Source organism: Glycine soja, chromosome 16, assembly GCF_004193775.1.
Source record: "Glycine soja cultivar W05 chromosome 16, ASM419377v2, whole genome shotgun sequence".
In the NCBI taxonomy this organism is placed as follows: Eukaryota; Viridiplantae; Streptophyta; class Magnoliopsida; order Fabales; family Fabaceae; genus Glycine; species Glycine soja.
The window spans coordinates 31,964,877-31,975,867 of record NC_041017.1 but is presented as its reverse complement, the minus strand read 5'-3'; the positions used below and the strand labels follow the sequence as shown (position 1 = coordinate 31,975,867).

At 33.3% G+C, this 10,991-nt stretch overlaps 1 protein-coding gene across 1 annotated transcript; it reads right to left on the bottom strand.

The window, feature by feature from the left end:
• LOC114390427 (sucrose transport protein SUC8-like) lies at positions 1–2,277 on the bottom strand. The gene is made up of 4 exons (XM_028351167.1): positions 983–2,277; positions 803–866; positions 544–587; positions 1–410 (listed from the first exon to the last, which is right to left on the bottom strand). Exons 1-4 carry the CDS (start codon positions 2,174–2,176, stop codon positions 228–230), a joined length of 1,485 nt encoding a protein of 494 aa, XP_028206968.1. The 5' UTR covers positions 2,177–2,277; the 3' UTR covers positions 1–227.
• Positions 2,278–10,991: the final 8,714 nt, after the last annotated feature.

Sequence of the window (10,991 nt, the reverse complement as noted above, 5' to 3'; positions counted from 1 at the left end):
TAAAAAGATGTATGTTTAATGATTTTCTATTCGGTATAATTGTCGCACCAAAGTTTACAAATTAATGATTGTCCTTGGACATAAAGTGGCTATGGAAGCATCTAAAACCCATGTCTAATACCTAATATACACATGCACACACCCACTTCGAATCTAAAGACTAAGTTCTTTTTCCCATATCAAAGCAAGGTTGAAAGTGAAACATGTAAAGCCCTATAATAGACACACTAATGCAAACTTCCCATGTTGAGGCTAGAAGCCCTGACCTCATCAGCTTTCTTTGGAGTTGGCAGCAGAAGAACTGCTAATATTGCACTCACGACGGCGGCCACCGCACCCAACACGAATGCAGGCAAGTTTCCACCGCCGAACAAGGCATCCCAAGGTCCACTTATGGTTGATACTATCATCTGTATAAACCAAATAGGTAACTCATCGTTAGATTTTTTTTTATTCTATTTCAGGCCAAATTCAATATATTATACCACTTGCGGAATAATGTAATCAAATGCCATATTTATGAAGCACTAAATGGATTCTAACCTGTGGAACGACAATTGCAATATTAAGGACACCCAAAGATAGACCTGAAATTTTTTTTGAAACAGAAATAAATGTTATACATTTTGGTCTATATGAAATTATATCTTCTGGTCAATTTCCATAATAAAAAACTATATACCTTTTTTTTGTCTGTGTAAAACTTTGTTTAACAAATCATTTGATAAAGCTTAACTTTTGAAAAAGAAATAATTTTTTGAAGAGAGTAATGATATGACTTTGTGTTTTGCTCAATTATTACCTTGGCCTGCTCCGGAAGTGCTGGAGTATATAGATGCTAGAGCAAATGGGACACTGAAAGTAATCTGGTTACACCCAAAGAAAGCACTAATTAGTTTAGGTTTAGGTAAAATAAAATTGATATGCATTACTAGTCAGGTCCAATTTATTTTTTATAAGAAACAAGTTAAAGTGTATTTACCGCAAGAGGGATTCCAAGGACAGAGAAGAAAACCATGGAACCAACTTTGATACCGAGGGAAGGGTTCCCAACCAAAGCAGGGTTAAGAAGACGTTCATGCTCAGCGATCTTTGTGATGAGAACGGTCATTCCCAAGCATATAGCCAACAAGATGTTAACGATTCCCCACAACCACTTGATTCCCCCAACCACACGCCCCAACGGTTCAATTGCCAATGACATCACAGCCAACACCACCGCATTCAACATTAGCCCTAGAGAACCTGCATGAACTCCCGAATCGTACGCCTTCTGCCCCACGTCACCACCGTACACCTCACGACCCATCCAATCGGTGTCGAACAAGAAGTAAGGGAACCACGCTATCCAGTTCACGGCGGTCACCAACATCAACATCCACATTGGCCTCTTCAGCCCCTTGAATGCAAGACAAAGTTCTCCGCAGAAGCACGAGAAGTGTGTCTTCTCTGCATCTTCGGTTTCCTTCTCTGCCTTTGGCGTGTAGGGAGTTTCTTTCACGGTAATCAGCACCAAGGTGGTGAGGACCACCAGGAGGACGATAGCGAAGAAGAAGCAACTCTTGAGGTTTGCGCAGAAGACGTTGCATGCCTCGGTTTCCGTGAAGGGGAAGAGGCGGTGGAGGCCGTCGTAGGATCCCGCAGCATAGCCCAGGATGTTGCCGACGGCCATGAAGAAAGAGAAGAAGGCATTGGCTGCCTTTGTCTTTTTCTCATCCCCGGCAGCGAGGTCGCCCAGAAAGGCACGGCATGGACCCTGGAGCATGTTGTTAGCCACGTCGAGGATCCAAAACCCGATCACGAAGATCGCCACTGCACGTGGCCGAGTCTTTTGGGTCAGGTTGTCGCCTGCCGCGTGTCCTATATCGGCCGCGTAACCAATTAGGAACACAGCAATGGCGACGGCCAAAGACCCGGCTAGGATAAAGGGACGGCGACGACCGAAACGGGATTGGCATCGGTCGCTGCTGTAGCCCACAATGGGCTGCACCAGCAGCCCAGATATCGGGCCACATAGCCAAATAAATGAGGCCCAAGCATGCGGGACGCCTAGGGTTTGAACATATGGGGTGAGAAGGGAGAGCTGTAGGGCCCACCCAAATTGGATACCGGCCGCCATTGACGACACCAAAATCATTTTGCGTAACGGGCTGGGTCCTGGTTGTGGCTCCTCCATTATTTTGAGAGAGGCTTAGAAATTCAGAGAGAGAAAGAGGTTTATTTTTTTTTATATTTTTTTAAATGTTTTCTCTTTCTCTCTATGAAGGCCTCGAGGAGGAGGAGTGTGTGTAAATGTAAGAGGGTTGAAGAGTTTATATATGGCTTTTAACATTGGGATGAGTGGTTCAAAACTTAAGATAATAATAGGATTTGTATCGTATAGTAATTAGCTGTGGCAAAAACTAACCATTTTTTACGTTGCATGTGTTCTTTAAGGATAACTAATTGATAATTATGAATGGCTATGCTTATCCATTGGTGAAGTTGGGTTTACTTTCTGCATTTTTTGTATCCTAATTCTAACCGATGCTGTGGTCATTTTACTAAATTTAATCTTTGTGGATGTCATCATTTACGTACACGTTTTGGATAATATATATATATAGTGATTCTAATAGTTGAGTTGGATTTGATTTATCTTGAATTAGAAACCTAGGCTAAATTATATGGAGAAAATTTGGGATTGTTTCAGGGGATAAAGAGATAGGAAGTATATGTTCTAGAAGCAATGACGATTGAGGGAGGCAAAATTTTGGAGTGTATTAGGAGAAGAAGAGAGGAAGTATATTTTGTGTCGACTACTTTGGTGAAAAGGTGCCTTTTTCTCCGTTTCTTTTTCCTTCGTTCGTTTATGCACAGCAATTGGCAACCATGGGATTGGGGCCTATGGTGTCAAATTTAATCAAGAAAACTCACTTTATTTGACTCGCAGCAGAGGGAGAGGACCGAAAGGGTTACACTGTACGTTACAGCTTTTCGACAAATAAAAAGAAAACCGTTACCGCTTTTTGTTATCTTTTTTTCTTAAATAATCGAGTTTTATTTGGAATAATAAAAAGATAATACTAACAAATTGTTGGTGTAAGTAAATTTGAGTTTGTGTTTTTTAATAAAATTTCATATTCGAATCTTATAAATAGAAAAAGTTTAATTAAAAAAGAAGACTCCAATAATAATAATCAATTAAATTTTTTTACCATAATTAATTAATTATCAATAAAATTAATAGATTTTCGATAGCAAAAAATAAGTTAAAAAGAGTTTGAAGATGTGGATCAGTTGAAGCCTAAATGCTTTGTCGATTAAAGTTTCTTGTAGAAGTTGTGGTGTCCATGGAAAGATTTTATTATTGTGCATATTTTAGGGGGGGAAATCATTTTCCTTACCGTGTGGGATAAATTACGTGGTAAGAAAGTAGTAGATATAGGGCATGATTTTTATGTGGATTGGTTATTTGTAGGGGCCCTTGGATTATGTATGATCATTTTTTAGTTGTTAGGCCACGGATACCATACTTTGTCGCTTTTGAGATTAAAATAGAAAGCACTTCAATTTGGATAAGGTTTTCATGCTTTAGGGATGAAGTATTATGATGATAGATTTGTGTTAGCTTTGACAACCATGGTTGGTAGACTAGTGGAGGTGAATATTAGAAACATCGATGCCTTGAGAGGAAAGTTTACAAAAGTGTGTGTTGAGATTAATTTGAGTCAAACAATGGTGGGTAAAGTGTGAAGTGAATCCGTTGGTCACTAAAAGGGGTTAAACAGTGACACTCAACAAACCTTGGCCTTTTTCTACAAAATGAAAACATTGCTTTCGATATATATCATCAAGCTTTTGCTCGGATATCAAAAGTTTATTAGAAGGGGATGCTTCCTTTCTTGTTTAAGGTATCAAGCGATAAATCAAAGTATATTAAATATCTTAAAGGGTGTTACTTCTCAAGATATCTAGAATCTGATTCTAAAGGGTGTTACTAATGTTACTTCTAAAGTTAAAACCTCTTTGAAAATTCTTGTTTAAGTGTAAAGAATAATAACTTAGCATATATTTAAATACTTCTTAAATGATTGATGGAAATGAAGTAGACTAATGCATGAGAAGCATAAAAGAAAAGGAAGACAGTATACACAAAATTTATATTAGTTAACCCACAACTTTGGGTTATAGTCAATCCCAACAATTATAGGATTTTTGCTAATTAAAGCGCCAACAACAAAGTACTTCCTTAGGATTTTCACTAATTTATATTGTTTAAGCCTTTGTAGACTCTTCACCTAGTATTATCTAAACCTCTCTAGGTTTTACCCAAGTATTCTTTCAAAAATTCTCTTCAAGTTTCACCCCAAGTAATAATTACTACTGTACTCACACAATAACTAGTATGTTCACTCAAACTCTAGATGCAACAATCCCCTAATTGCTCTTTTAAGATTTTTCCCTTTCCTAAAAGGTTCTTCTTAAGAACATACTCCTATGGCATCTTCGGTATGCTCTCTTTAGTAAGGATCCTTGAGTGGAGGTGATTACAAACACTCTATGGGTTGGAATAATTTGGCTTCAAATCCTAGAGTGTTTGGGCTAAAGAAGACAAGTATTAGAAGCAAATTATTTCTTTTTATAGCTTGACTTCTTGATATTACATTATTTATCCTAATTTTCTTCCTTTCAATAAGCTTCAATATGTCCAGGTTCTTTATAAGTATAGAAGTATTTGTTACTAGTTGTTGAAGAAAATTAAAGTCCAAGTCAAACTGTTGCGAACTGTCTCTTTCACATAGTTGGTTGTTTGTTGTTTCCTACTACTTATAAACTTTATATGTTGACACATCTTCTTCCTTAACTCTAATACAACAATGCATAAAAAATAGTGCTCGCACAAGGGCAAGTATACCTCATGCAGTAGTTATTAATTGTTATTCATGAGTTCTTAGTGCATTGAAAATTTCTAAGAAAATAGCAATGTACCTCCAATTTATGGTTCTTTTTGTGGAAATTGTAAATATTTTTATTCTTGTGTGAATTTATAGAGTAGAAACGTCATTTTTGTTATCTAATGTTGAATTCAACTTAGTTTGTAGGCTAAAGAAGAGAATGTGTAAAAAGCTGCTGATGAACTCACTTAGCGAGACAGATTGACTAAGCGAGCCTTATTTGCTTAGCAAGGCAACCAGCTCACTTAGCAGATACAAAACCCTAGAAGAGGATAAGTCAGAGATCAGCGCGCTTAGCACGCAGCCAGCCCGCTCAACGAGGATGTTGTCTTTTCTCGCGCTTAGCGCGCCCAAGCTCGCTTAACGGATTTTCACTTACTCTCGCTTAGCGAGACACGCTCACTGAGCGAGCCTTCGTGTGCTGAGAAGTCCAAGAGCCTTTAAAACACTGAGTTGGTGGGAAACCAAAGGTCACCAAGCTAGACACAACTGAAGCTACATGAAAACAGAGAGAAGAAGGCAGATAGGCTATAGAGAAGACATTCTTTTTCACCCTTTTCCATTTTCTTTCATAAAAACATTCATTTTTCTAGTTGTATGAAGCTTTTCTTGTAATGGAAGGCTTGGAACTTCATTATTGGGGAGTATTCTCCTGAACTCTCTTAATGTAAACCTCGAACTATCTATTTAATGCTATTTTCTGGTGTTCTTTGCTTCTATCTGCATATATTTTACATGCTTGTGGCTTGATCATCCATTTGTATGTTTAGTAGGCTTTTGAGTGTTGGAAAATACTTTAAAACCTTAGAACTTGATAGAGCAAGCTAGAGGCCTGTGTATCTACAAATAGAATGCAATAATCTAGTATGTTTTGCACTGTGCGCGTATTGCAATTCTTTTAGAACGAGTTTGTTGGGGAATCAAGAACAAAAGCTAAGAGAGTTAGGCTCATTCTTGTGAGGAATCATGGTTTGAGTATCTACTTGATGCAAGAGCACTAGAATAACGTTAAATAGAAAAAAAACCTTTTTATACGGCAAGAGAAAGTTCAGTAGAAGACTCCCCGACACTTTTATCTTGATATTTATCGCATCTTTTATAGCTTCGAGTTTATTTCGTAAGTTGATAAGTAGAGTAGTTGATTGCAGAAAATTAAACCATCATTGAATCTTTATTTTATTTCAAAAGCTAAAAAGTGTTTACATACTGAATATACATAATCTAAGTGAAACAAATTCCCTGTGGATACGATACTCGGTCTTACCGTTTTAAATACTACTTGTGCAAATCGGTACACTTGCCAATACATGAACAGTAGTAACCTTAGAAACCAGTTGTATTCTCAAATAGTCAAAATTATTAAACTAAACAGTTGAGATAATTTAAAAAGAAGATTGAAGTATTTTTGTGGCTTTTGGTTTTTTTAAAAGAAAGCTAATAAACTATCCCAAAAGAGAGATTTAAGTGATATTGAAAGCGACTAAGGATTATGATTCACTGATACTAATTTTTCCCTAATTATATTTCATATGAAATTCTTACCACATTTAATTATTGATTCCCAAAGTCAATGAAAAGCCTATGATCAAGGTCTAATGTTTCTTTTTTCTTTAAACCAATACTTAATTGATTATAGATATATTGATTTAAGTCAAAGGTTATAACCAATTCCAAAGGTTGATCAATTAAGGATTAATTAATCCATCGAAGATTATCCAAACAATTTGATCATATAATTTGGTGTAAAATGGTCTCTACCTATGTCTACCAAACATACACAGATGATCACCACAATACATTTGATTAAGCATAAGATTGATCAATTTTCAAATAAACAATAAAAATGAGAAAGATGATTAATTAACATAAAATACTAAGGAATTTCATTAAGAACATAGAAAAGGGTAGAATTGGACAGTTACATCATATCTGCCAAACTTGGATGATGCTTATGATCAAAACAAAAGTAGAAAGCCTATAAGAAATTAGCGTAGACATACCACTAGGTAAAAACGATGATCACGATTCATCTTCAGAGTGTTGTCCATACTTCAAAACTCTCAAAACCACTCAAAGTGCTCTAAAATTCGTAAATTAGGTCAAATATGTCAAAGTTACAAAAAAACAATCCTTATTTATTGTTTCTTAAAGATATCAGCTAGAAAGGCACACTATAATCGTGCTCAAATCCACCACAGTTGTGGTCGGAAACTTGTGATGTTGAAGCTTTGGTGTGTTGTAGAACAACCACAACCCTTATGGTGTAGACTATGGTCCTAGTGAATTTACCATGATCGTTGTCAAAAGTTGATGTTGTTTAGATGGGATGTCATTATTTTGTCATGGTCGTACTGCTTACGATGATAGTGATGAATGTACCACGATCATAGTCAAGTGACAGAATTCTTCAAATCTTTAGAAAACATGCAATTTTCAAATCTTTCACTTCATTGAGCAACTATACTTCTACAAGACAAAACTTGTGTTCAAACGTGAGTTCTGCAAAGAAAAAATGCATGAAAATGATACAAAAACTCACACATACTATCACTCAAAAATTAGTTTATCATACAACTTGCACAATTTGAATTTGAAATTGTGATAGTTGGTGCTTGTTATTGTTACTGGCTCATGACTTCTCTTTCTTCTTCAGCTAGTCTTTTTGTAGAATCTTTTGATAGCATTTCTTATGGTAATTGCAATGCTGATGCAATGATCTTTTCTTCTTTTGGTTTCTTTGTTTATAATCTTTTCTAAATTTTGTGTTTATTAATTTCTTGCATGTCTTTTGTAGAACTTGTTACTTATGATTCAGTACTTTATTACACTGATACATGACATCTAACTTTATTTTTGGTTTGTGCTTTTGAACAGTATAAACTTCAATGGCTTTATTCTTTTGCACAACAGTTCCACTTCTGATGAAATTCAAGCCATGTGTATATTTTGATACTACTCTTGACTAAAGATATCTTTAAATCTTGCTTTTGATCATACACAACTTTTAATCTTGTTACACTTTGATTTGAGAAAGCATAATTAGTCTTTCATGCTTATGATCAACTTTCTTTCTAGTATTCTTGCTTCTTATGTTGTAAAGTCTTTTTCTAGATTGTGGGAATGATGCAAATTAATGTTTCACACCTTTTCTTGAAACTTCTTGATCAAGTCTTGCCTTGACTCAAGTACTCAAAGCAAATCATTAGTAGCATGAAGATTTAGAATTTACTTCTCAAAAGTTTGTTTTCATTAAAACATTTGAGTTTAGAAAATGGTTATACTTCAACAAAGTGTGGTTCCACAATTTTGGTTCAATGTAGAATATGAAGGTCTTCATATATTTGCAAAAGATGTGAATTGTATCGTCATAGAGATAATAGTTGTCTACACACTAAGGCTGAAGCACAAAGACAGGTAATCAATTCACAAGAACATGAGAAAAATATAGGGACCTAATGAGAACACAACGATCAACTATGACATTAATGAGGTCATTAATAAAGATAGTGGAAATAAAGGGCAAATGAGGAATTGTATGGAGATTGGATTGTTGTTGCTAAAAGTAAGAAACAACAAAAATCAAGAACCTGTGGTGATGTGGAGTCATATAGCCATAGAGAACACTAAGGTTGAAGCACAAATGCAAGGTTTTCAGTTCACAAGAACATGAGCAGAATGTGGGGGACCCATTGACAACATGACAATCAACCCTAGGATTAATGAGGTCATTAATGGTGACAAAGGAACTAGAGGGTAGAAGAGGAATTATTTGGAGATTGGATTGTTATTACTAAAAATAAGAAACAACAAAAATCAAGAAACCACAATGATATGGAATTGTATAGTCCTAGAGAGGGTAGTTGTTCACACACTAAGTTTGAAGCACAAAGGCTGGTCATCAATTCACAAGAACATGGACAAAACATAGGGAACCTAATGGCAGAATGACAATCAACCCTAACATTAATGAGATATTAATAGGAATAGAAGAAATAAGGGGCAAATGAGGAATTGTATGGAGATTGGACTGTTGTTACTAAAAATAAGAAACAACAAAAATCAAGAAACCGTGATGTTATGAAATTTAAATGGATTGTTAATGTTGGGCGACAATCAGGTGGTAACAAAAAGTTTTAAAAACTTTTGAAGGAGTTAAGTTAGCATAAATAAATGTTAAAAAATGTAACTCTAATATTGGTAAGGCTCCATCTATTAAGGATCAAATTAAGGGAGGAATACAAGCAAAAAGGACACTTCCTAATCCATGTCAAAATAAGAATTTGCTGATGTCTTGATTAAAAAATGTTGCACATGAATCATGTCTATCTTTATATCTTGAAATAAAATTTTTTATATCTTGCTAGACTTGTGGAATTGACCTTCCACTTATAGGTGCTCTAAGAATCCTCTTAGACTCTTTCAAATTCACCATCTTGTATTTTAAATATGTTTCTTTCTTATGGTATGTTTTTTTGTTTCGTATTGTGTTTGACCAATAAAACAAACTTGTATTTATGTTTTTGGATAATCTAGGAAAAAGCTTTTTCTTCACTTTTGTAATACATATTGATGAGTTAGAGGTTGAAATTTGAAGACCTAGGCTTACCAAGTTGAAGGAGGGTCACTTGCAACATAACAAGACGATGCGACTTATGAATAATAAAAAATTATTAAATAATAATAATAATAATAATAATAATATTGATAATGATAATAATAATATGTTGTTGTTGTAAAGAATTTAACAACCAAAATATTTATTGAAAAATATAGTCACTAAAAATATATAATTTTAAAATTATTATTTATACTTATTACTCAACTAATGAATCAAAGACCGACATAACAATCCCTAATTCTTTTTTTAAAAAATTAAAAATAATATATTTTTGTGACAGATTTAGCTACCAAGTTACTTTGGTAGTTATATAGAGTCTGAATTAATTACAAAATCTGCAATCATAAAATGATTTTTAAATTAATTTTTAGGTTTAATTACTCATTTAATTAGTATAGTTTCTAAATTTATCAATTTTAGTCCGTAAATTTTTTAGTTTCTAAAGTTTACATTTTAATTCTCAAAAAGTCTTTGTCGTTAAAAAATTTTAACTAACGGATTAAAAAAAATTAATGACAAATTCATTTTAAGAATTAAAATATAAACCTAAGAATTAAATAAATTCATTTCAGGACTAAAAAATGCACTTATTAAACTTGCGGAACTAAAAATCCACTTATTAATTATATAAACTAAAATAGATAAGTTTAAAAATTATAAAAACTAAATAACTAATTAAACTTATTTTTTATATCACAACCAACTTTGAGACCGCATTAGTTTACTGCTGTTTTTGGTCGCAAATATAAGAGACAGTTACCATATTAGCACTAATCGTGCAATTGTATTTTGGTTATTTAAAATATACTTTATGAAAAATAATAATTAAAATTTATATATATATATATATATTCATCAATTTTACGTATTACATTAATATATATATTTGATATTTTAAAAATATATATGTTTTATAAGCTAATCTTCTCAAAATCTTAATTAAATAACAATTTTGTGTCACTGGATTACTTTTTTGATTTATTTTAAAATCTTTCCTCTCAAATGAAAATAAATTTTTAATAAAAATGTATTTGAATTTTATGTTTATTATACTTTTCAATATTGTTCCATACAATATTTGTAAATTAATTTTTTAATCGCATTTTTTGTTTCTTTTACATAATACTATAATGTGACTTAATTTATCTGATATATAAATTAGGAGAAATTTTGCATAAAATCTATGATTTTAATTGTTAATTTCATTATTTATTATTATTACCTAAAAAATTGTATTTCTTTCTTTAAGTCTTTTGCTATTACGGAAAACTTTTCATCTTTTTGATAAACAACATTCACTTTTTCCTCAATCTTGGCATGCATCTAAAATTGCAACACCGTATTTTATTTTTTTCATTATAGACACATATCTTACGATCAATAATAGTCTTACTTAATTTAAATATAATTGTCTATTAGAAAATATTTGTGGTATC